We start from the raw sequence: 26,527 nt of genomic DNA, 5'->3' as shown, positions 1-26,527 counted from the left end.
CCCTAGGAGATACAGAGACAGAATTATTGGTTGTGGGAGAAGTATGGAAGTCAAAATTTACCATAAAACCAATCTCTCTACTGAGTCTATGATGTTTAGTAGCCAGTAATTATGAGTGTTAAATTCTTAAGCTCAGGATCCAGACTTAAAGAGGTCACAGATGAAGTGGTTATTTTGTAAAAAATCATCTCCTTTATTCATTTTCTGTAGGAGCACACACTGGTAAACAAGTTCGATGTCTTCCCCTACGATTTATACAAAAGCATTGTGTCATAGACCAAAGCTAATAACACATTCACTCCATCTTTTTATTTTGATGAAAGGCATTCATTACGGATTCATGTTGGCAAGTTTTGCATTCATGCTCTTGCAGAGTCTGGCTCCAGCCAGTGCATGGTGGTCTGCCTGAGGCTTCCTGCTGCTGCTGAATGTAGTGAAGTTATGGGATTATTTGAAAGCTGGGAGCTCTGCTTGGGTAGCATACATCAAAAAAGGAAGAATACATTCTTTTGGCAGCACAATTCAGATAGTTGAGTGGATTGTAGAAAGATATAAAAATATTTATTTGCTGAAATAGACGTCCTTTGGCCTAAATAACTGCAGAACACCAGAGCTCTTGGCATAAACCACACACAAAAAGCACCTAAGTATTATGGTTCCCATTGTAAGAGGAATTGGGAAATTTGTTAAATCACTTTAAGGTCATATCAAACCCTGAAAGAACTAGGGATAGAGAGGTTCCCAGTCCTCCTCTTTAAGCAAAAGAATGTCCATTCTCCAGCTGTACACCATGAAAGGAAGGTTGGATTCTGTTTCAGATGGTTTCTTCAGAAAGTTGTCATCCATATTCATGTGTAACCTTAAAACCACTGCTAATACACAGATGAGGGCAAAGCTTGAGGAAAAGATTGGATTTGCCTGTTTTTACTACTCCCCAGGTTCCTTAGGGGATTACAGAAATTACTATTTATTTCATTGATCAAAAGGAAAGAATACAAATATTTTAAGGGAAAAATTGTATAAAAATGCATTACAATGCTCTGGACTAAGCTTTAAAGGGAGATCCAAAAGGGCCATATATTACATGGCTATGAATGAAGGGCCTATTACTCCCTAGTAAAGTTGGGAAAAACAGGGTGGAAGAAACAGTAACAAATTGAAACATTTGCATGCATTCCTATCACCATTTGCCTGCGCTCATTCTAATTTGAGACAAAGTTTCTCTTTCCCTTTGGAAAATGCACACGGAGGTCAGAGATCCAAACAGATGCAGGGAATCTGTAAGAGGCCAGGATCAAGCTCCCAGCTCTCTGGGCCCTGAATGTTGTCACAATAAATACTGCATGATACTGTGAATAATGGATAAGTACTGACAGTTTTTAAAGCATTTATGCTAGGTTTACTGGAGCCTTTTGTTTATCAACCACTTCCAAGTTCGGAGTCCTGTGGAACAGTCAAACCCACTCTTACCTCTTAGAGACTTTGCAGTTTAACTCCTATGGAGAAGATAGTTTTATCTTAAATACACAGTGGAGTCTCTCTTGGCAGGGCTTTTATCTATGACTTGTGTAGGACAAATTAGTTCCTAGGATTTCAAAAAAAACACCAATTACTTTGACATCCCTTCAGATTGTAAAAGAAAGTCCTACATTTTTGTACATTAGAAAGGTTTTTGTATAACCTGCAGTGTATTTCTGCCCTTTAGAAGGGCTGTGCTTCTGAAAGGAACTTCCAAAGGAATATGAATTTCGCCTTTGTCATCCCATATGGATTAAACATTCCCCTGCTTCCTCTTAGATCAACTCACAGATACTTGGTTTGCGTTCCAGTTTTGTGCTTAGGTTCTAATCCCTATTTTAAAATTGTGGAAAAAAGTTTTAGACCAAAACTCTGCTGTACTATTATGTTTTCCTAAAGTGCAGGTCTGTACAACTCAACCTTACCCTTATATGTCACGTCAACTTTGAGTGCACATTTGTGGATTCATTAAATATTAAGTCTAATGGAATCAGCTGCTTTAGTTTACTGGTTTGCAAAGTAAGTTTTAGTTTCATTCCTGTGATGCCATTACAGCAGTGTGCCTACTTGATCTGAAAGACAGACACACATGGATATGTTATATGTCAAACTATTACTGATCACACAATTTTCACAAGTACCTACTCTTCCAAAATCACCACAATTGCTAGGCACAAGATGTAGAATTCCTTAATTACTTGTGACATAGGTAGTGTTTACTAGACAAAAAATACAGCCTAAACAATCTACTCTAGAACCTTGATAAACTAACATTGCATGAGTTTTGCATATTAAGAAAGCATATAAATCAGAAGACAAGGACCATACCTTCTGCCTCAAAGGCAGAACTACTTGATTACATAGTAAAATTAAGAAGGAAAACAAAGATTAATAAATTCTGTAAAGAAGTAAAAATCATGCAAAGAGGTAGCTGATACGGCTTCTTTCTTGGTATCATCTTTGCAACTATAATTAGGAAAAATATCAGGAGGTTAGGGAGACACTGCTTTTCAATATCTTGGGGGCAATGGAAAAGATTTCAGGGAAAGTTGTAGTCCAGGTTAGGACACACAGTTGTGTGCCTACTACAGAATTACCATATTAAGGCTGTTGTTGCTAAATTTGATTGTCAAATGAATCTTGGGAAGTATATATTTTAGCAAATAAATTTTGTTTCCCAAAATACTATAGATAACATTCTGAAGTTACATAAATCAGACAACAGAATAAGAACCCTTGTTAAACATTTTTATCACTGCAATTATTTATGGCCTTGTATATATGATCACAAGTGGTATTTTTCAGGTTGCCAAAACTGGATATTCTGTACTTCACTGATTGATGACAAACTACACTGAAATATTTTATATGGATTTATTTCATTATTCCAGCTCAGTCCTCAATGGATTTTATGTATTTCTCATAGGCATCTTCATTCATCAGTTCATCAAGTTCAGCAGGGTTTTCCACAGTCATCTTGATAAGCCAACCTGTAGTTAGGAAATTAAAAAGAAAAACAGTTGCTAATATCCTACAAGAAAGATTCATTCATGTTACTGCCTTAGAAAAGTACTCCCAGGAGCTATACAAGCCCTGTAACACTGGTAGAATCAACAGGATTTCCTGTGCAGGCAAAACAGTGTTTCAATACTTTAAAAAATGAACAAACAAACAACCTGTCATAAGAAATGGCCTTTTGAGTCAGACCAGTTGTCTAATTTAGTACTGTCTCTGACAGTGGCATTAAGGAGACGCTGAAATAAAAGTGCCTGACCTCTCAGTATCACGAGCTACTACAAGACCAAAACCAAGAAATGCGATCAAGGGAAATAGATTTAAATTCAACCACAGTCTATGTCTGAAAAGGGCACATTGTAAACCAGCTGTCAGCAAAGACAAGACTACAATAATACTTTCATGTTAAATTTTATTGGGCTTGAACTACATTCAATATATTCAATTTAAGCCTCTACATCATTAAACTGGAAGAACTAGGAATTGCAGAGCCATTTGTGATAGCAAGAAGCCACGTGGTATTAATTATTGAAAGATAAAAATGACATCTTACCATCTTGGTAACAAGATTTATTGACAAGCCCTGGATTATCTGCAAGGGCAGCATTAATGTCAGTCACTTCTCCTGAGAGAGGAGAGTAGAGTTCACTAGCAGCTTTCACACTTTCCAAAGCTCCAAACTCATCTGAAACACAGAATACAATTCAAAACTTCTAAGAGGAAAATACAAAGCGCGTTAGTTTTTTTAGTCAGACATTCTGGTGATGACCTAGCCATTGAAGAAGTGCCTTGATCTTGAGCAAGGAAAACTGTCAAAGAGATTGAAGTCACCAACTTTATGACAATGATCAGCAGTATTAAATTTGATGTTTATGCTCCTGAATTATTCTGGGGAATTTGCGTAACACTAGCTAGCTGGCTTCTATAGAAGGGACAGGAATCTCTTACATTCGGCTAATCCTTTGGCTAAAGCCCTACAACATACAATATGATACTGGGTTACAAGGAACCACATCCAGTTCTTGCTGCAGGAGACCCAAATACGCCTTTTATCTAGAACTTAAACCTTTTTATACACAATTTGGTTACAAAATAGACACAGCCACAATTTCAGGAATCCCATTTTTAATTCAGAAACACTATCAAGCGTTACATTTGCACTCACTGGAACACACACATTAGCATTCAGAAGCACCACACTGGAATCACCCAGCCACTCTTCCCTTTTTTCTGTTTTGTAGGCAGTTATGGAAATGGTGCCTGGGGCAACGTTAGTCCAGAGTAACTCTAAGTCACAAGCAAACAAGACAGAGGCTGGAGGAACATGGAACTGTCAGAAGAATAGATAGGAATCAGCACAAGGAATCAGAGAACAACATGTTCTGGGAAAGCCTGGAGTTAGACTAAGGCCAGAATGGGTAGAAAAGAGAAGAACTAAATGGAAATGAAATTCCTTCAGATAAAACAAAACTACAAGTTGGTTAATTAAAACCCTAAACAGAAGGACCTTTTGTCTAACATTCACCATTCAATGCGATGTAACAGATTTGGCCAAAACAGTTCGATATGGACCTATTCCACAAGAAAGATGGCAAAAGAAAGGCCTGCTACTTTACCTCAGTAAATCTACATTCTTGTTCTGCAACGTCTGAAGCTAATGACAATCTTTTCTTCATATACTAGTGAGACAACTCTCCATGTAAATACAGGAATAGGCTTTTCCTTTTTACCTCTTAATGCTCACTCTTCTTTAACATGGAAAATTACATAACTGAATCATTAAGAATGTAACAATTTGTATGCCACTAATGAGCAAAAACCTATGATTACAGTTGATACCCCAAAATTACTGAGTCCCTATATTCATAGCAAAATTAGAGCTTGATATCAATTAGATGTTTCACATCATGCAACTCATGAAATGCACAACTGCAGAATTACAAATAAGCCAGCCTAAACACTAGCAAGTCCAAATCAAAGCATAAATATTTTAAAAACATAGTACAGATAAAATTATTACAAAAATATATTTCAAATATTTGATTTTTGAATAAATGTCTTCACAGTTTAATAAGCAGGTACTTTCTGCTACCATGCACAGTCTGACAGTGAAAATTTGAAATTAAAGCTGTCTCTTACAGAAATACCTGAATTTATTTTGCATCCAGAATATTTATAATGGTGTTAATGAACATAAAGATTACTACATAAAATTAGTCTTTGCAAAGGGAGAGTGGAATGAGTAATTACTTCATTAGAAATTAGAGCTGAAACTTACCATCTTTACTCAATTTTGTCCCAATTTCTGGAAGACTACAGTAAACAACATCTCCTAATGCTTCCTTAAAAGAAAAACAAAACCATCAAAGCTTACATTAAAGAAACTATAGATAGGAGAGATCTGATACAGTAACTCTAAAATCATTGCGTATCATAGAATCACGGAATGGTTTGGGTTGAAAGGGACCTTAAAGATCATCTAGTTCCAACCCCCCTGCCATGGGCAGGGACACTTTCCACTAGACCAGGTTGCTCAAAGCCCCATCCAACCTGGCCTTGAACACCTCCAGGGATGAGGCAGCCACAACCTCTCTGGGCAACCTGTGCCAGTGCCTCACCACCCTCACAGTGAAGAACTTCCTCCTTATATCTAATCTACATCTACCCTCTTTCAGTTTAAAGCCATTACCCCTTGTCCTGTCACTACATGCCCTTGTAAAAAGTCCCTCTCTGGCTTTCCTGTAGGCCCCCTTTTGGTACTGGAAGGATAGAAGTAATCTCTGTCTCTAAATTTAGTTCTCATTCTTTTAAGACCTGCGTATTTTTCACTTTTTCTTCTAACAATTAACTTGAAAAAAATGTTTTGCTATCATGCCCCAAATGCCAAATTATTTATCTATTACAGTGTTAGTAACCCTCAGGCTGAGTTACAAGGTTTATATACAGATTTCTTCAGGCAGAAAGAGAAATAACATCTGCTGATCTTCTTAGCATCAGCTACAATAACAACTGTTTTAAAGGACAAAGTTCCCAATGATCTGAGGGAATTGCCTTTTTGTTACAAAGCACAGAGGATTTACTTCTGGTGCAATCTGAAAGAAAATGCAGAGCCAGAGATGTGGACAACTGGAGAGCTGTTAGCACACTTATGTACATACATATGTATGTCCTTACTGACTTAAGAAAGAGCCTTACCACCATAAGAATCACCTCAACCAGAACAGGGTTCTGTCTCTTCACTGACAAGTGTGCCCTATCTCACAAAAGACTAGGGATCTTACAGAGTATTAGTGTTATTTACAGAAAACTGAGGTTATGGGAAACGCTGCTTGTCCTAAGAAACATTAATTCCACTTCACTGATAGCTTCTCAGATTAGATTTTCTTAAGTTTCACATACAGTGAATCTCTATCCTGAATTTGCCTGTGACTATTCCAAATCAAGTACTTGCACAAGAACAAAGCAAAAAAATCCAAAGGAATTCCTATCCTAGAGTAAGAAACATATGCCATATTGTACTTATATTCACAATTGTTCTTTAGCCAGAGGGATTGCACCATATTCATGTTCAAGGGAGATTTGGCCTAAAGTGCATGATACCCTCTTCACATAGCCACAAACTCCTCAGGCCTATAAGAACTGAAGTAATACAGGAGGTTTTAAATTCTGCTGAACCATTAAGTTTCTCATCAAGTTCAGCTCTCCATAGGCTCAATCTGAAGTGATTAAGAATTCATCAGAACGCTGAAGCAGCATTCACTTCACAAATAATGTGATAGATCCAAGTCCAAAAATCACGCTCATTGTATTAGGCACATGCAATTAGAACAATAAAAAACAGTAAGTGTCCAAAGAGCAAGGGCAAGAGCAGGTATGCGTAAATACTGCAGACTGGGTAAGGGGGGAGGGATCAATACCTGTGCAAAATTGCTGATTCCTACTGTTCCAATGCCATTTTCAACGGATATCCATTCATGCTTGTCTGTGAATTTGCGGGCTAAAATGAAACAAACTTGATATTTCAGAAATAAGTGACATGCTGCTCACTTAAATACACTAACGCATTTACAGGCTTAAACTGTGCGGGATTTTTACTGAGGTTAGTTTTGTTCGTTTTTCTTGGAAAGTATTTTAAACAGCAAATACAATTTACAGAAGCATTTTGTTCTGCTAATGACATGCTTAGTGACAGGGTAGAAGCTCACTAGGTATTCTGCTGAGAGTATTACTAGTTCCTGTGCAATCATCTAGAGGCTGATAAAGTACAGGAGCAAAAGGAGTAGTTCTACTTCAAACAAAAGTATGAATCTAAAACATATATGTGTACTTTACTCATAGTTAAGCATTTCTATGATAACACAGTAGCTTTTCAAGCATATTTAGTGTTTGTTTCTGACAAGCGCTTTAGTCAGCATTACAGCATCTCGTTCGAGGTACTTAAATAGAGCCATCAGTTGAAGTAAAAAAGTTGCAACCTAGCTAGCAAAGTGGCTGATTCCCAGCTCGCTCGCCTGCCCCCCGCTCCCCAACATTACCTATAGAGTCTATTTCTCCCTGTTGAATATTGTCACGGTAAATACATATCTATGTAAAATTAAGGCAAATGAATACAGGGCAAATTAATAATGCAACCCATACAGGCAACTGCTACTTAAGAGAATTTGCTCTCTGTTAATAATATTACTGTGAGAAAAACACAGTAGTTATTTTGTATAGTTTATTCAAGACCCTGTTAGGACTTTTCACAGCAATCTTGTAATTCTACATATATTTTAGATCTGTAAGATTCAGGGCAGCTTGTACTAGCTTTTATTAGAAGCAATTCTTCTTATAAAGTCATATGGAAAAACTTCAAAAGAAGTAATTGAAATGGGTAACGTTTTTCTTGCTAACATTTTACCTGCTTTGTCTGTTTTCTCACTTCCAGAGTTTCCCCATAGATACTTTCTCTTTCCCACCTGCCCCCCACCCCCTTTTTTTTAAAAACTAGTTTATTTTTAATTTTCACTTGTAGCACCTATTCAATCAGGCAAGGGATGTTCCAGAAGCTGGAGAAGATGACTTTTTAAACAGAGCTCCCTGTGTGATTAGTGCCAGAGTAGTACCACTGGACCTTCCTTTTGAGTTAAAAATTCTCTCAGGCTCTTCCTCTAGGCTGGACTCCGTATACCCGCTAGAGAAACTACACTTCTGCAAATCCTTGTGTATTTTCTAAACTTGTACATGAAGGAGAACGGAAGTTTTTGCTGTAGACCTGCTAAAATCTTTCCACTGTAAGTCAGTCGTATTTTAAGCTGTTTCATTTGTTGTGATCCCCTTATTTATGTCTGAACACGTGTAAGAGAAGCAAGTCTCAGATAAAATGGTTTGTCTTTGAAGATGGCCTAAGTTTTATAGACCTCAGTTGAGCAATACATGTTTTTGCAAGTACAGTACACAAAAAATTTTGAGTAAAACACAAATATGAAGTATTTTCCCATGAATTATCACTCAAAAACCCTAGATAATTTCAGCTAGCATTATTTATACCTACAAAAATCTCTCAGGACATGTTCTAATGAATGGAGGAAATCAAATGTCTGAAATCATTTTAGGTCAAGACATTAAACCCATAGGAATTTCATTGGAAATGAGTAATGAACCATAAGAACAGAGAATGACACAGAAACTCAAACCCAAGCTGAGTATTTGTGACATTACACATGTCACAAAGAAGCCAACCAATATCTTTTTATGTAGGATAATAATACTATATAAGATTTGTTTATAAAGCAAGGTTAAAAAAAAAAAAGAGAAGAATTCCATGATCAGTTTGGAACACGGCAGTAAAATGTTCTCAACAGAAGAGCACATAAGCTTCTTATAGAACAAAAAAAAAGTGAAAAATTAAAAATTCTAACCATGCAATGAAAAACATTGTCAATAACGTAAAGGTCAAATTAAAAACAGTTAATAAGTAATCTCAAAATTCGAACTTTGAGCTTATGTGATCAGCCCATTAAATAAATCAAATTAAACGAATATGGAATGTCAAAGCATACCAAATCTCTTCTGTGAGCATTCTTTTTCAGAAGAGCAGCTAAATTTATTCTAGCTTCATTCATTTCAACCTGACTTTGGTATCAGCTTAACTAGCACATTCTGAATTCAGATCTTCATTTAGTTTAGCCTGCCTCAATTAAGTATTTCATAAATATATACCTGAAGAGTGAAGGAAAAACCTCACACCTCCACAAAGAGGCATACAAAATTTTTCCTCTCTGCCTAAAACAAAAGCATAATTTATGATATTCCTTCAGGTTATATCTAGAGAAAAATAATGGATACAATAAACAATTAGAACAGGGAAAAAAGCTTAGATCTTGACCCACTTAATTTGCAAGTAATGACTAATAAATGTTATGTCTTTCACTTGCAGCGGAAGGCAGTTAAACAGATAGGGTAAAAGACTATCTGGAAAGAAATTTATGACCTCTTCTTAGTGGCAGTCGTTACTTTTATAGCATGTTCTCCTCCTCTTCTCTCCTAACATTCTGTTTGCTAGAGTACCACAGATTCTAGTTTTCAGACTTCTGTTGCTAACTTTCATTCAAAGAGAACTTCAACAGCAGCAGATACTCTCAGAGTTAACCACGTTAAGTGCAAAATCACACCAAGCACCGATGTGCAAGTCGATCTCCTGCCTTACCACTTGTGTAGCTGCACCACACAGGAGCTGGTGAGAGGGACAGAGTCAAACTTCTTTAGCCCCAACAGGGCGAAGGCCCCCGAAAATCTGGCTCAGGTTTCCTGGCAGCCCACACCAACCTAACTGCTGCAGTCCTGCCTCCTCCATCCACCCATTTTTGCCCCTTTCTTGTACTGTTGCTGATGCTCCTTGCAGCTCTCAACAAGCCGTCTCGGCGCGACGATCCCCGTAAAAGCTCTCCGCTTTTTTTTGCCAAGTTCGTGCCCTCCACGCTTGGCGCGCTTCAGTGAAGCCTGCGGCTGGGGCCGGGGCCACTTTGCTAAAAAAACTGCGGCGTGGAGAGGAGGTTAAAAGTTTTCTGCCAACTCAGGGAGGTGAACCAGCTCCTCCCGGGAGGAGGAACGGGGAGAGCGTCAGCACCAGGACGAGGGACAGGTTGAAACGAACCCCCCGCTGCCAAAAGCGGGGAGGCACTAACCTCCCCCTGCGGCTACGAGCCCTTGCACGGCTTCAGCCATTTTGCGAGGCTTTTCCCCCCCCCGTTCCCGGTGCGGACACCCCTGCACCAGCGGGCGGTGGTGACCCGTCCCAGACCAGGGCAGCCCGGGGGACGCCGCCGTATCGCCACCATCATCATCATCATCACGATCCCGCTCCACCCGGCCGCCCTCGTCCCCTACCACACGGGACGCGCCTCACGGCGAAGCGCTTCGACACAGCGGGCTCCGGCAGGCGGAGACGCGACGCGGGTTTCGGGGCAAGGCAGGTCCCTTCAAGCCCCCACCGGCCGCCTCAGGGACGGGGCGGGTGCAGCCCGGGAGGCGAGGTCCCCCCCGGCCGCGGCAGCCCACCCTCCCCTCCGGGGAAGCCCTGACGGAGGGGGAGCGACGGCTCCTGACAGACCCGGGCCGCTCTCCCGCCAGCCACCCTCTCTCTCCCGCCGCCGACCACTTACCGGACAGCACCAGCGAGCTGGTGGCCAACCTCCGGGCCGCGGGCACCCGCGGTGGTAGTGGCGGCGGCGGCGAGAAGCGCGGGCAACGCGGCGCCAGGACCGGCCCGACCCGCCGCAGCGCTCGCCACGCCATCTTTGCCGGGGGCGGGCGGGCGGAGGGCGGAGCTCCCGCCTCGCGGGGGAGGTGCCAGGGGCGGCCGTTAGCGGCGGCCGTTAGGGCGCGCGGGAGGGGGCGAGGCGTCGCCCGTTCCCCTCAGCCGGCGGTGGAGGCGGCTTGTGAGGGGGGGATAGAGCGGTCCCCGAGGAGCCGTTCGGTTCAAGGCGGGGAGCGAAGCCGCTTCGTGGCCCGCCGGCGGGCCGCCGTGCCGCCGTCCCTGAGGCGGGAGCGGGGAAGCGGGGGAGCGGGAGCAGGAGCAGGCCGTCGGGGCAGGGGCGAGGAGGGCGGTGCGAGGGGGTCGCCATCTTTCCGTGGCGCTTGCTTGGCGGCAAGAGAGTGGTTTTAGCCAAACGGTGCAACAAACGCTCGGTGTTTATTAAATACAGAGGCTAAGACTACAGGAGGTGCGCGTGGGACACTTCATCTTAGGTTTAGCGTTATCTCTTAGCTAATACTCCAAAATAACATGTCGGCAACAGCTTGCTGGTTGAACGCCACAGCGTTTTCGTTGGGCGCCGCGATAACCTAAGTCTAGCCACTGCAGCTGATAGTTAAAAAGTAAATCTTTCATCCACGAAGTGACTTGTTGTTGGGGTTGTCATTTAATTGTTGACAGGTTATTTCAGTTGATCATTAGTGACTGGCTTATCTTCCTTCTTGCATTTAATGCCGAAGAAACTGAAAAGTTTCATTAGCATTAGATCAACAATCTCCTCTTCTTCTGAAGCCTAAAATAACAACGAGAAGTAAGTTACTCAGATGCATGGACCAGAAGCGAATACATTCTCTGCTGAAGCCAGAGAAGGTCGCAAGAGAAAATCTCTAGTTGAGGTGAAATAGGCCAACTTTCACTCTAAGCAGAGCATGAGTAACTGCCAAAGCAAAACATCACACCAATATTTTTGTTGAGACAAAAGTCCCAGATGAGCGTGGCTGAGCATGGACGTTATAGATGAAATTTTGGTTCTGTCAAAGCCCATGGAAATCTTGCTGCAGGAGCCTGGGGTTCCCTTGCCAGCTACCATACAGCTAGTGGCATATACAATGAGCTGTCCACCATTTCTAGATGAACTAAATGAGAAAAACTAAATATATCTTGTTTTCTATTGACCATATCATTTGTTTTCATCTCCCTTGACTTCATTTAAAACATAGAGGAATTTGGGACAGTGCTGGAGTACTAAGCTGGATTTCACACCCTGCTATCAATAGCTTGAATGGGCCAGGCACTCACCGTGACATTTTTAAAAGATCTGTCCCTTAGTAGCAGTTTTGGCACTGATTTCAATGGAGCTGGGGCACAAGTCTAAGGCTTTTGCTGGATTTAGTATGTGAACAGAAGGCTACAAATCAGATCTTGTACTAAATCTGAACAGAGACACATCCGAACAGGAATGGAGAGCATAAATCTGGAAAATCTGAAGTGTGCTTTATGAGGAAATGTTGAATTCTTAAGAGTTGGACTGAGTTTACATGTGTTTCATCCGAGGGTGGAATACCTAAATCATGAGTAAGCACTGCACAATAAATGTTAAAAATGGCAGGAGAGCTTGGATGAACACACCTGGTAGTGCTTCTGCTCCTCACTAAAAGCAACCAGAATCACCGAAATGAACAGATTCAGTACCACAAATGTCATGAAAATTATGCAGGATCCAATTAAGAAGGAGCCTAAAATTGGATTGTAGTCCAAGACCTGTAGTATTCATAAGGTAAAACATCATATTTTGATTGTAAAAACAAACAAACAAAAAGAGCATACATACAAGCAGTTAAGACACAATAAGGAGTTTGTCTCTGAAAATCCTTGTGGCTAATAAACTATGCTACATGTATTATACTTATGTATATAAATTTTCTCCTTTAGTCACTTTCCTATGTTGATATGATATAGGACAAAGATAATAGAATATTTTTTATATATGATATATGAATATGGGCAATCTTTGGGGGTTTTTAAGTGTTTGCATTTGATTGTAAGGGTATGGAAGTTTCATGTAAAAGTTGACAAGCCTGGAGATCTGTTTATCCACAGAACAGCTGAAGCTCCATCATGCCTCAGCTTTCAAAGTATAGATAAAATCTCTGTATGCTTTTATTTAGTAGTGTCTTTACAAAGAAGCCCAGTCAGACTGTCGTGGACCCATCAGCAAAGGGTGGTGTAAAAATCCCAAACCCTCATTTTCATGTAAGCTATAACACAGGAATATATTTTTGTGATTAACAACATGGGTGGGATGTAGAGGTGAAAAACTTTGTGCCCAATTACTGATCTTCAAAGCTACCCATACCCTGTTGGATCCATGGTCTAAAAACATCCACCAAGGAGGATTTCACAGTCAGAGATGTCCCAGAACTAGCTTAATCCACAAAGAGCTGTTCAAACGATATTGTAATATTTGAAAGAACTTAATGAAAAAGTCAAGAATAATAAAAAGAAATGCAACGTAAAGTTCCCTTGTGGAAAGCCTTGCCTTTCTTGAGAAGCTGATGGGTGTGTGTTCAGAACATGTGCAGGGCACTTTTCTGTCTGTAGCTTTCTAAGCAAATTGCTCAAAACTTTCTGTAGTCAATAAGTAACATATCTAGTTAAAATGTGAGCACCTTTCTCAATGAAACATTCATTATAAGTCTACTGATGGTCAAAATGGGATGTGAGATATATTTCACTGGGTGTCTTTTTCCTGTCTTGATGAGAAAAGGTGGCTGCTTTAGGAGCCTGTGGACCTTGCAAAATTAGATTAATGTCTAGCACTAATTGAAAGTCTTTCTATTTGATGGTTCAAAGCATATTTGATAGCTGAGCTGCTAATTACACAGTGATAAACTTCTCAAAATCAGAGTTGGTACCTCCTCATAGTTGAAGATTCCCAGCTGAAGACTGACCATGGTCTCTGCTGCATCAAAGAGAGTTTTGTAAGAGTAGAGCTTCCAGCCAAATATCAAGTTTGTCTGCAGAGGAAAGAAGGCATATATTGTGTGATGATCAGAATCCTTGCTGCAAAATCAGCTAATGACTGCTGTATTCAGAGAAAGCTCTCTGAGCTTGTCATCAGAGCCATGAAGCTTTTTTTGTGTTTTGAGGTTTTTTTGTTCACAGACAGGGCAAACACCAGACAAGGTCACAGAAGAAGACTAACCTAGAGCCAAGAACTCAATTCGCACTTTCTGAGTGTGTTTAGCTGTAAGACCTTTTATCCTAGATATGAGAATATCTTATACCTGCTCAGCTTGCCACTAGATAATGTAAAAAACCTGCAAATACATGACAAAATCAGGAAAGTAATTTAGACCACCTCTAAGTAACAGATTTATCCCTGCATAATTGACTGAATTAATCATTAACATTTGCCTTTCAGTGCACAGATCCCTTCCCAACAACAGGCAACCTCCTTGTTTGCAGTTAGTGACCAAGGTTGTCCTGGTTTCAGCTGGGATAGAGTTAACTGTCTTCCTAGTAGCTGGTACAGTGCTATGTTTTGAGTTCAGTATGTGAAGAATGTTGATAACAGTGACGTTTTCAGTTGTTGCTCAGTAGTGTTTAGACTATAGTCAAGGATTTTTCAGCTTCTCATGCCCAGCCAGGGCACCTGACCCAAACTGGCCAACAGTGTATTCCATACCATGTGACGTCCCATCTAGTTTAGGAACTGGGAAGGGGGGGCAGGGAATCGCCACTCGGGGACTGGCTGGGTGTCGGTCAGCGGGTGGCGAGCAATTGCCCTGCGCATCATTTGTACATTTCAATCCTTTTTTTACTACTGTTGTCATTTTATTAGTGTTATCATTATCATTATTAGTTTCTTCTTTTCTGTTCTATTAAACCGTTCTTATCTCAACCCACGAGTTTTACTTCTTTTCCCGATTTTCTCCCCCATCTCACTGGATGGGGGGGGAGTGAGTGAGCGGCTGCGTGGTGCTTAGTTGCTGGCTGGGGTTAAACCACGACAGGTGCTATTTTCTTCATTTATATCTTGTGGGCATACTGTGTCTGATTTAAATGGGGGCTGCTGCAGTCTCACCTTTTCCTCCATCCCTACATGCATATTCCTGCCTCTTTCTTTCACAACTCCAGCACTTGCATGATGTGACAGCAGGCTGGGTCATGGAACTCATCTCATCACTTATTTTGCCTGTTAAGTTTGTGGCTGTACCAGTGCCTAAAGCTACTCATTTGCTAGAGTGTCAGTGCTGGAGGAAGGGAAAGATGAGGACTGTGAAATCCAGCAGCATGAGACTGCAGCAGGTCCCATTTATCACAGGACTGCCCTTTACAGTATGGTTTGGATTTGGCTCAGATGGTTTCCACTTCTTCGGTGATTTTGCAATTGAGATGTGCTGAATTTCCTGCATTACTCTGCCAGAAGATTTACACAAAGCATTTCAGCTAAAACAGTAAATAAAAAGTTGCAGTCCAATAATTCTTTAATCTCATTAGAATGAAAATATAATTTTATTTGCATAATAAGTATTCCTATAATAGGCAGAAAAATAATTATTTCCCACTTAAAAACTAGCCAAACAGAAAATGGCCTTTGCTGCACTCTCCCCAATTTAAGCTTTATCCAGAAAATTATTTTTCCTGTATTTTGTTCTTTGTCACACCTGTTACACACAGAGAATGCATTTTTTCATCTCAGCATTTGATTTTTTACTAGATTTCAGTTTGCAAAGAACAGACAAGTGGATATTTTAACTTCTCTTTCACTTATACTGAAGAATCGGGCTCCAAGCTGCTAACCTAAGATTCAGATAGGCAGCTTTTTTCAGTTTTATATTTCAAAGCTATGTTGCTTTCAGCATTCAGAAATAATTCATTTAACCTGACTGTACCTGGATGCAGACTGAAGACAACAGAAACTGCAGTGGTACTCACAGCAATGGAATAGGCGAGGAACATGATTGCAATAACAATGATGAATCCAGAGATATCACCCCATGCCCTCCTGAGAGTTGAAGTGATCATGTTTAGTTTAGGGTTGAGCCTTAGGAGATGCCACAGTTTCACTGTGGAGAGAAGCACTAGGAATGCAATCAGGTAGCCAAGAACTGCATCAGCTCTTGCTGTTTCATTAAAGCTCACACAGCTGTTAGAAAAAAAAGAGAAGATGTAATAGACCGTGCACCCAGAAGCCTCTGAAGTGCATAAATGAGTATGCTGGAAAAGCCAGTCACTCTGTCCTTGTTTTCAATGGATAGCTAACTTGAGTTCTTGCTTGAATGTTCCCACCTGTTCTTCCGGCTGTGTGCACACAAAAAGCTCAGTTGTACATGACAGGTTTTTTATCAGCATTAGCTAGAGCTGAGAGAGGGTCTAGGCTGTAGCACAAAGGCTGCTCATTTTTAGCAAGTCACAGTTTAAAGGCAGCTAATGCAAACTTACTATCAAATTCTGACACTCAGGAAGGAAGACAGGTCCTTCTATGCATGTGTAGCTGAGAGGATGGGGTTACTGGTGCTGTACAGCTAGCAGGATGCACTAGCTGCGACAGGATGACCTAATTTCCAACAGGCTGTGTGAGAAGGTACTGTAAGGAATGAAGTAAAAGGTTGGAGGTCAGAACTGTGATCTGACTGAGTCAAGTCAAGTCAAGTCTTAAGGTTAGCTGAAAAAAATTTGGTAATACTTATATTTACCATTTATAAAGGTAGCACATTGTTTGTACTTACGATTTTGTTTACAACAGAGGTGATGACAAAAAGCTTTTATAAATTGTGTATGCTGATATAGCACATGGCATATACCTACACGATATATGCATGCTGCATTAGCAAGTATGTAGCTGTCAGATTAAAGTATTTGTTCTTTCCTCTCATTCAGCACTTGCGAGGTTGCATCTGGAATACTGAGTCCAGTTTGGGGCTTCCCAGTGCAAGGAGGGCATTGAGTCCAGTAGAGGGCCACTGGGATGGTTGGGAGTCAGGGTGCAGGATATATGAGAGAAGGATGTAGGAGCTGAGTTTCTTCAGCCTGGAGAAAAGAAAGCTAAGGAGGCCTCTGATTGCTGTCTCCAACTACCTGGTCGGTGGTTATAGAGAGGATGTAGAAAGACACTTCCTGGAGGTGCACAATGAAGGGACAAGAGACAACAGCCACAGGCTGCAGCAAGAGGAATTCCAGCTGGACATGAAAAAACCTCCATTTTTTCTCCCACAGTGAGAGTGGTTCAGCACTGGAACAAAGGTCCAGGGAGGCTGTGGGACCTCTGTCCTCAGGGATACTCAAAATTCAGCCAAACAAGGCCCGGAGCAACCTGATCTAACACCAAAGCAGGAGGTTGGAGCAGAGACCTCCAGAGGTCCTTTCCTTCCCAAATTATTCTGTGATTCTATGACCTGTTTCCTGTGTGACCATTTTTTAACAGATGTATCATTTTCCATTCTGTATAAAATAAGCCATTATTGTCCTCTAACCAATGGCTTTTTACAACAAAGAATGAGGCAGATTATGTACTATCTGGATGGATGTCCTGTAGCAGAAAGGCTTGTTGATTCAGAAGAGGGTGATGCAGATAGGGAACTAGCAGCTAGGCTAGGGAACTTGGTGCTTAAGTCTGCTGGATTTTATTAGAACAATATCAGAGGAAAATCCTATTGCTGACACACATCTAGGCCCTGAAATACTTACATGCTTCATGAATATAGCTATATAGGGTAGCATTATCTATCACAGACAAGCTGCTGTCTGGAAAGAGGAAAAATGGATATGTGTCTGCATAAGTAGCACCAACAAAGGATGCACTAAGTAGCATGAGTACTTACTCTTCTTTGTGTTCCTGGTAGTAGCTGATGTCTTGGGTCCCAAGGATTGTCCGCTTCACAAACACTGACAGGGCACTCCAGCTAATCAATATAATGGCTATCTCCAGGAGATTCCACTTGCTGTGGAAGTATCTCCATCTCAGAGTCTTCATCAGTTTTCCCTGTGAAAGGAGGAGTTTTACTGTTTGTCTCCTGACTCTGTATCATACAATACTCCTCTAAAGATTAGACCTAGCCTCTCCGCAATAAAGCAGACTACTGCACATTGATAAAACTACATCGTGCACTAATATCTCATTATCTTTCTCAAAAGAAGTATCCCAGTCAAATAAAATGTCACCTTCATATTACTTAATACAGATATAGTATCTGATTCAATCTTTCATTGGTGCAAGCCAGCAGCAGCACTACCGAAATCAAGTACAGTCCTAAATCAAAACCAGACACAAGGTGATGCTGTCAGCTGAACTTTCCGTTGGGTCTCACCTGTACTATCATGTAGTACACAATAAAGAGGAAATAAATTACTTCAGCTGCAACGACAAAGATGTGGAGACTGTTGGTATATGGGTAAAGCCGGACACTTTGCAGCTCTGCGCTTGTGAAGAAGGCCCCTAAAAAACAAACAATGTTCACCTTTAGTGCTCTAATAATTATATCTTTCTGTTTTCATTCAAACAATTTAGTTAACCAGTAAGACTTCTGTACGTGCATTCACACCAATGTGAGACTGAATCCAATGTGAGTAGTCTTACAAGTGTTCTTTGAAATTTTCCTCAAATAGGAATTTCAGGCAGCTGATGGCTTTTAGAGTGCTAGTGCTCTCTTGTATGATAGTATGATATTAATCCCAGCAGGGCTGAGTTTGGATTGGACTATAAATGCAGAAATGTAGCAGGAGGACCTGGAGATGTAAATCTGAATCTCATTCTGAGAAGAAAAAGAGTTCAGTTTGGTGGTCTGGTTTGGGTATTTTCCAATACTAGGACAGACCTGAGGGAGGCTACTGCTCAGATTAAATGTTTTTCTATGGCCTTCAATCCAGAATCTAGTTACACTATTTTCTTTGTTGTGTCCAGATTATGTATTATATGACTACATGGCTGTATATTAGAAGTCTTCTGGAACAAAAAAGACAGACTCTGTTATTTGTACTTTTTGTCTTAATATTGTATTGATTAGCTGAAATGATTAGGAAACATAATTTTTCGTGTTCCTGTTGTGTAAATTCTGGAGATTAAGTTTCACTACCATGTTTTCTTCATCAGCAGATGACTACAGCATAAGCAAACATGGTCTGTGTTACTGTGATGCAACATTTTTCCTAAATGGTTTATAAATTTTGCATTGATTCTGTCATGATTAGATTTATTAAAACACTTATGTTTACTGACTAAAGAACTAGGTAAACATTGACAGCATGTAAATCTACCCTCTGTAGGTACACTGCATGCTGTCTTCAGAAATGTGTAACTTAAAAAGGGTTCTCACCTAAAGCATTGGTTTCAAACATCAGGCTTATAATGCAGAACAGGTTCACATTGGCATTGTAGACTGTAAATTCAACAAACACTGCTCTTGTGAAGGTGTCTAGCCAGACGTTGTTGAAAAGGTACTGGAGAATTCTGCCAAAAAATATATAGCCAGTGATCTAATTCATACATGAAAGATAAGAGTATCACATGGAGCATAGGAGTGTTTGGATATTATCAGAGAGAAAGAGTAAACCAGAGGTAAGATGTTCAAGAAGACATCTGGTCTGTCAAGTCTGGGTGTAGGGGATATTTGTACTATTAGTCTAGGTGGTAAGTTTCTTTTTTGGCTGCTCTGGAGAAGCAGATACCAGATATTGACCAGTGCTAAACCTGAGATGCCTCAGGTATCTGATCATTTACTTCATATATGTTAGAAGAAAAAGGTTCTAATTTTGGATCCTGGTTGTTAGCTAGCATGGAGCAAGATGATAGGAACATAAACTACAACAATGGCACCACAGTAACATCTACAATATTCAGCACAATGCACAGCAGGAAAACTTGGGATGCAATCTAAAATGAATCTTAAATTGGGTAAAGAGCATCACTGACGCCACACTAATAATTTACAAGAATACAAGTGGTACCTGGAGGCATTCTTAGGATCAGTTCCCAGGTGAATCACATATCCCCCTCCCCTGTAGATGGCAAGTTTGCCCCAGCTGGCATGCCCTCTCAGTTTGGACTGACTCTGATACTGCCATGCTAAGCTCAAGTCAGAGGAGTTATCAAAGACTGAAGTATTCCAGTGTTCCCCATAAACTGATGTGTCTTCTGTTTGCAGGGAATATGGAGCGTGGCATTCCTGAACCGCACGCTGGAGTTTGGGAGAAATAGGGCAGGTGTTTCCTTTCACTCTTATTTGGCGAATTCGAGCACCACCCACCAGCTTGGAATTGCCATCTGTAATGAATCCTAAACAGGAGATGGAAAAGAGCAGCACTGGCAATATGACAGAACTAGTAATAATATTTCCTCATTTCATTTCATTTATGATTCACTGATGCATTAATATTTTGCTACAGATTCTTTTCTCAAAAACACTGTAAGCAAAATAGCCATGAAAAGAAAGCCTTCATGTCGATTTGAACTGAGTTCTTAGATAACAGAGTTCAGCATCACTACCTATCTGTATTTTATACAGAAGGAAACTGAGGCCTGGAGGAGAAAAGTGACTTGAAGCAAGTCACACAGCAGAGTAGCTGTATGCGGTGTTCATTTGGCCACAGTTGGTCAGTGCCTGTCATGTCCAATTAACAAGTCTGCTAATGTATTTCAACATTTTAGTTTAGTCTTAAATGTGAGCTGGGAAATGGGTCGTATTTATTACTGGATATGGCTAGATAGAAACATGGTGATATTGCATAATTAGCCTTTGCGTTGACCTAAGTCATGACGGAAACAGAGCTCTCCTCAGGAGAAGCTTTATAGTGCCACCTATCTGCTATTCTTTTTTTGAATTCCAGAAACTCACTCATGTAAAACTGAGGCATATGTCTGAATTAAGTAATGTAAAATGTGAAAAATGTAACATTACAGTGCAGAACTTTTGGTTTATATTAAATATAAGGAAAATATCAGGGCACATTAAACTCGGGGTCAAGCTGTGGGGGTTTTGTTATCCACTAGTATTCGTATTATAAGAATCCATACTAGCCTTTTACACTCACAGTTTTTCTCCAGTCAAATATGCATATGCAGGTTAGGGATATGTATAAAAGATAATGTTTCAGAATCTGGCAAGCTGAAGTGAAACAGTGTGACTCTGCACCTTTATATGATCCATAAAGATTTTTGACTAAGGTAGTGTTTGCCCACGTGAAAAAATCCTGGTAACTGTAAACATCGCGGAATCCATCTGTAAAGCTGTTCTCAATGTGTTTGTTTAAGTAGTAGGAATTGGGATCTCTCTGCCCATAGGCAACCAGTAACAGCATCCATAAAAATCCCAGATAGGCTGGAAAAAACCAAGAAGAGACAGCACTTGAACTCAGAATTAACACTGCTATTCAAAACAGATTGCATGAATGATTACTGCTGTCATCACTTAGTAGGTTAAGGAGATGCTTTACTAGACTCTGACTGACCAGTGCTAATGAATTTACACAAGCTACTTCAATGTGCTGCAGTTTAAGCATATCACATTTGGAATACAAGTGGCTGTGGAGAAAATAAGTGGGAAGGCTGGCTGAACACCAATAGTCGTGACAGCTCTAAATAAAACAAGTAGTCTAACTTTGTTCCAAGTGAAATTGAGGTAATTTTTTCCATTGCTTTTAGAGGAAATAAAACTGGGGTATAAATCATTATCTATAGATACCATCTGCTTTTAGAATGATGGCCTCCATCTGTTCTTTTGATTTCAACTTCATTTGCCTGTTGACCTCCTCCTTTTACCCTTTCTAACTTTAACCTCTCGTGTCTGTAATGTGTTTCTTTACCATAAAATCAAGTCTTAGCCACACTTTTATCTCCAGCTAACATTCCCACCTCCTTTCAGCTCCAACTGCCACTGAACAGCCTGTCTCTACACCGTAATGGCTGGCAGAAAGCTAAAGATATGCCAGAACTTTTTCACCCAAGAGAACAATATTGTCACTGATGTAAAAATACTGATGAATACTACTGAATAAAACAAGATAATCTACATATGGATAATACCCAGGATTTCTCTGATGAGGGCAAATGCTTTCTGCTCCTTCATGCAACTGATTTTCATTTTCTCCACATCAGCAGCAGGAGGTGGCTGGTAAATATTGCTTCTACTGTCCCGTCGGGCTCCAAAGAGAGGATTTGAATCACCTGTGAGTGAGAGCAGTAAACCCTGGAATTAGTCAACAGATCATCTATGTCCTACTTTTTGTTTCTTTGGACTTTATAAGGAAACATTTCTATTTAATGCTTTCCCTTAGGAAGACAGGGGATGTGATTTAAACAATTAGTATAGTAAGGCACATAGTGGGGAGGGAAGGAGCTCACAAACACAGTGTGTTAGGTTTAGGACCAGGTGTTGTCCAGGTGTCTCTCTCTAGGCTGAGCATCTCAGAAGGTGGTGTATTCAGAACCTGAGGCTGATTAGGAAGGAAGCTGTAGATCAGGATTCTTTGCTGTGCCCTAGGACTCCTGTCTGCTGGTGTCAGCTTCTTTTAGACATGATTGTGATTACAGAAGCTGCTGGTTGGTTTATGGGAGTAATACAGATAATTGTGGTTGTGGAAAAGTATGTGAACTGAGAACTTTCATATAAGACTTAAAGGAGGCGGGAAATTTCCTTGAGAGAGAGTTTTAGATATGCTTATCAGATAAAGATCTACCAATCCAGATGAAGAGTGCATTTTGCAGTGGGTCACGTGTTTATTTTTGCTAGGTTTTGGAATAGTTACAGGTTTTGTTGCACGCCATGCCATGAATACTGAGATGTCTGCACAGAGCTAAAACAAGCCTGCTTGTATAGTTGATTTTTCTTATGTCTGACGTGAGAGCTAAAATATTTAAGCATGGTTACTGCACACTAATAGCACTGATCCATTAATTTTGATTACAATGGCTTCAGTCAGTTTGCCACACTTCATTATTTTCTTTTCTAGATGTTCCTTGAATGTTGATGTACTGAAAAGTCATTCACTATCCACTTGTACAATTCTTGATCTAGTATGAATCAATATAGGAGAATACTTCTTTTTGCCTGACATAGGCAAGCCAGGGATGGAGGGAAGGAAGGAGCCAAATATCAGTATCCTGGCAGCAAGTAGATCCTCCAGTAACAGGGGCAATCTTACAACAGGGCTAGGGGAGATTGTGCATGTATATATCTTTGCAGTGGTAAAAAGATAAAAAAGGAGACATTATTCTTTTGATCCAGAACTTCTTCTGTTATATCTTTTTGACCTTGTGGTCTCTTTCATTAAGCGTTCTGCAAGATTTATCCAACCTAAACATACAGTGGCCATTATATTTTCTCCAAGTGGCACAAAATCAGTTATTTCGGTTTGTTTCTACTTCCACCTTGGTCTTGGGAATGCTAATGGGTAGGCACATAGTCACAGCACCTGTGGATTTAGTGATTTCTGCTAACCTTGTCAGCTAAGATTCAGGTATATAAAGATAACCAGTGAAGTTCTCAGCTGAGTCACATATTTGTGCATAAAGCACTCCAAAGGCTTGGAGAACACTTCACTTTCTTTAATAATTTCTTACTTTATGGGCAGTTACCTGGTGCAGATAAAGGCCCATCAATAGCTGTGTTTTCTTCATCCTCATGTTCCACCTTCTTCAGAACCAGAGCAAAAAAAGCAGCAAATCCCAGCACCTGGAAAGAATTAGCTATAGACACACCATATACCCATTTCATATAAACAAGCTCAGGCTTTGACCTGGGTCCCTTTGGATCCAGACACTGCAAGAGAACAACTGGGCTTTGGCTTTGTTGAACTCATGCAGCTGAAGCTCATAAACAAGAGAACAGTGCAGTGCTGGGGTCCATCCAGCTAAACTGATTTTGCCATATGACACATCTTCCCTGGTCAGAAACCTCATCACCTATTATTAAACTCTCACAAAACAAGGAAGATGAAACTAATGGAGTTAATGTCAGCAAAAGACAACAGAACTCTGTAAACCACCTGCTAGCTCTTGTTTTAAGGGCAAAGACTTCTCATTTTACTTGTTAAATCCTGTGATTCTTTAGAACACATTACATTGTCTTCCAGAAATGATAGTAGAATAAGTTGATATTGGCCAGTGGTTGTATTTCTGAGGATCTCACCTTTAAGGGCTGTGTGATGAAAAGACTTTCCAAGAAGGAGATGGCCATGGAGATCAGCCACTTGATGGAGTTCTCCTTGCCGTAATGCAGCCCATAGAGCATGGTAAAGAACCCAGATACACCACTGGTGACTGCAACAAGGAACCAAGCAATGAACACAAACCACCAGGGCAGCCCTTTGGAAGAACTTTTTTTGCCATCACAGGAGAAGCTTGGAGTAAGGGACCACCTTGAGAGTCAACAAGAAGAGAAAAAATCAGTCTGCAGTGGAACAGAAGCCAAAATCACAGCCTTCAGGTTCAGTGGGGATAGGCAACATCTTATGATTTAAAATCTCAATCAAAATATTCCAAATTCTTCTAACTAATGCACCTATATAGGATATATGGACAGCAAAAAGTACAGTGAGCAAAAATATGAGGAAGTGTGCAGAGATCAGCTAAAATCAAAACAAGTATGATGGGTTTATTTACTCCTCAGTTCATGCATAATTGAACCTCCAGTAGAAATACTGACAAATAAAACCACGAGTGCATTTTAGCTGCTGGATACATCTCTTAAGATCAAAGCCTCAAGATCTTGTGAGGCCAGAGAGATAATTAGTGCTATTGTTTTCAATACTTCCAACTTAATTATCATATTTCACTGAAATATTTGTCTGCTTATTAATTTTTCTTTATCCATACATTTGAAGAGACTTCTGAGACTTTGGAGCTCAGTGATTATCCCAGCCCTTTACTATCATGTGGCATTGTATTGTAACATTCAATTTTGGAGGCAAAAATGACAGACTGATAATCTATCATTATTGCTTTTGTGTGCCGTTCACAGTGCATTGAAATTTCTTTGTTGCTCCTACAATAGTATAATAGTAAAATGTGTTTCTACAGCTATAATAATGGTTATCTAGCACATATTAAGCAGTAACTATTTGGGGTCCATCATCCTGACCAGTTTTGAATTCATGAACTGAATTTACTTAGAATGAGAGGAGAACTAGGTTACCTCTCACTGATGGACGCTGATGAGCAGATCCTGTTCTCCAGGAGGTTCTTCATATGCTGAACCTGACGAACAGCTTGTGTGTAACTCTGAGGCATCTGAAATGTATGGGGCCCCAGTAATTCCAGTTCCATCTCTACATGCTGGAGTTGCATGTACAAGCAGCGATTGTAATCACTGTATTTCAGTCGCTTACATGTTCCTTTCTCTGGAGTTGGGCTTCTTGTTTTTTCTGCAGGCAAAGAATTATTTATTTATTTTTGAATAAAATCAGCATAGCTATTCCTAGATTAAAATACTGTTCAGCACAAAGGGCAGCAGAACTGGAGCTCAAGATTGTGAATACGACAAAGTAAAGAGTAACATTTGAAGGGACATGTAAAAGCAGCTTTAGTACTAGGGCTTAATGCTCTTCTGCTGGAATGGGCTGGAATTGTTGCCAGAAGGCAACTTAGTTAGACAGAGATCCTAAAATCTTAATAGAGAAGTCAGATAAGATCAAGTGTTAATTTATTCATAGTTTACCTGTGCAATTAGTAGCTTGGTACACTCATCAGAAAAGCCGAATGTGAGTCTTAATGAAATCAGTGGCATTGTTTACTCATATATTCTCATTTAATTGGAAATAAATAAATGCCGAAATTAAGAGTCAGACTGAAAGGAACAGCAGCACAAGGCCAAGAAGAAAAAAAGGACAGGACAAAAAGACTGAAACAACTGATATTTGTGAGCCTTTATGCTATTAGATACTGATCCTGCTCCCAAGCCAGGCTGGTAGCTAACATTTAATTCTACAGCATAAAAAATAGAGATTTCACAATGTCTTTACTCAGTTGGGTGCTCAGTGGTGCACAGTGAAAGGACAAGAGGCAATGGGCACAAATTAAAGCATGGGAAATTCTGTCTGAACGTAAGGAAAAACTTCTGTATTGTGAGGGCTGTCGGACACTGGAACAGGTTGCTCAGAGAATTTGTGGAGTCTCCACCCTTGGAGATATTCAACATCTGACTGGACGTGATCCTGGGCAACCTGCTCCAGCTGACCCTGCTCTGAGCAGGGTGGTGGACTAGACAATCTCCAGAGATCCCTTCCAACCTTAACGATTCTCTGATTCTGTAACTGCCTTTAAGTCAGAATGTAAGAAGAACTTGGGTCATCACATCCAGCGTTACCAACATTTTCACTACAAAGGTTTCAGTAGGCATATCACATTGTGTTGTTTACCTTGTATATCCATAGCACCTAGTGTGACAATTATAGGGTCATCCTTCTTCTTGCTCTCATCATAAAACTCTTGCCCATCTCTGTTCTGCTGGCAAATTATGTCCTCAACCAATGCCAAAAGTGTGTTGATGTTAGTTGATTTTCCAAGATCTGATACTGAAGTGAGAGATGGAGTCTTCAGGGCTTTAAAGAGTGAGTTGGCAATTCTTCTTATGTCCTAGAAAAGACAGCAGCAGCACAGCAGTGACTCTAGCTGCAGTTGACTTAAGCTGATGTGATCTGAAGGCACCACTGGCTGGGAGCTGCACCAATTGCTAAAATCTCCTGAACAGATAGGGATAGCACATCCTACAGTGCTGGATGTGACAGGCAGATTTCAATGAGTTCAGCAAGACAGCTTTCAGG

At 40.4% G+C, this 26,527-nt stretch overlaps 2 protein-coding genes across 2 annotated transcripts in view; both read right to left on the bottom strand.

Moving 5' to 3' along the window:
• Positions 1 to 2,878: 2,878 nt before the first annotated feature.
• Positions 2,879 to 10,843, bottom strand: GCSH (glycine cleavage system protein H). The gene is made up of 5 exons (XM_069793388.1): positions 10,677 to 10,843; positions 6,951 to 7,030; positions 5,312 to 5,375; positions 3,587 to 3,718; positions 2,879 to 3,008 (listed from the first exon to the last, which is right to left on the bottom strand). The coding sequence occupies exons 1-5, from the start codon at positions 10,807 to 10,809 to the stop codon at positions 2,911 to 2,913; spliced, it is 507 nt and encodes a 168-aa protein (XP_069649489.1). The 5' UTR covers positions 10,810 to 10,843; the 3' UTR covers positions 2,879 to 2,910.
• Positions 10,844 to 11,136: 293 nt separating this feature from the next.
• The window catches only part of PKD1L3 (polycystin 1 like 3, transient receptor potential channel interacting), a 42,755-nt gene continuing 27,364 nt past the window's right edge, over positions 11,137 to 26,527 (bottom strand). Inside the window, exons 30-43 of the mRNA XM_069793381.1 lie at positions 26,123 to 26,339; positions 24,901 to 25,129; positions 23,896 to 24,124; positions 23,343 to 23,439; positions 21,792 to 21,932; positions 20,902 to 21,087; positions 19,718 to 20,045; positions 19,087 to 19,220; positions 18,082 to 18,209; positions 17,596 to 17,756; positions 15,710 to 15,920; positions 13,684 to 13,785; positions 12,398 to 12,529; positions 11,137 to 11,561 (exon numbers count right to left, since the gene is read on the bottom strand). Coding sequence (XP_069649482.1) covers positions 11,451 to 11,561; positions 12,398 to 12,529; positions 13,684 to 13,785; positions 15,710 to 15,920; positions 17,596 to 17,756; positions 18,082 to 18,209; positions 19,087 to 19,220; positions 19,718 to 20,045; positions 20,902 to 21,087; positions 21,792 to 21,932; positions 23,343 to 23,439; positions 23,896 to 24,124; positions 24,901 to 25,129; positions 26,123 to 26,339 — 2,406 coding nt within the window. The 3' untranslated portion in view covers positions 11,137 to 11,450. The remainder of the gene's footprint in view (positions 11,562 to 12,397; positions 12,530 to 13,683; positions 13,786 to 15,709; positions 15,921 to 17,595; positions 17,757 to 18,081; positions 18,210 to 19,086; positions 19,221 to 19,717; positions 20,046 to 20,901; positions 21,088 to 21,791; positions 21,933 to 23,342; positions 23,440 to 23,895; positions 24,125 to 24,900; positions 25,130 to 26,122; positions 26,340 to 26,527) is intronic.

The sequence above is a fragment of the Haliaeetus albicilla genome, chromosome 10 (genome assembly GCF_947461875.1).
Source record: "Haliaeetus albicilla chromosome 10, bHalAlb1.1, whole genome shotgun sequence".
In the NCBI taxonomy this organism is placed as follows: domain Eukaryota; kingdom Metazoa; phylum Chordata; class Aves; order Accipitriformes; family Accipitridae; genus Haliaeetus; species Haliaeetus albicilla.
Note: the sequence above shows the minus strand (reverse complement) of the source record. Positions and strands in the feature narration are given on the sequence as shown.

Excerpts from the sequence above, each read along its gene's own strand:
- GCSH (XM_069793388.1), bottom strand. The coding sequence starts at position 10,809 with ATGGCGTGGCGAGCGCTGCGGCGGGTCGGGCCGGTCCTGGCGCCGCGT. Across the intron at positions 5,376-6,950 it reads GAATCAGCAATTTTGCACAG|GAAGCATTAGGAGATGTTGT; the intron begins GTATTGATCCCT and ends TTTTCTTTTAAG. Across the intron at positions 3,009-3,586 it reads TAAATCTTGTTACCAAGATG|GTTGGCTTATCAAGATGACT; the intron begins GTAAGATGTCAT and ends TCCTAACTACAG.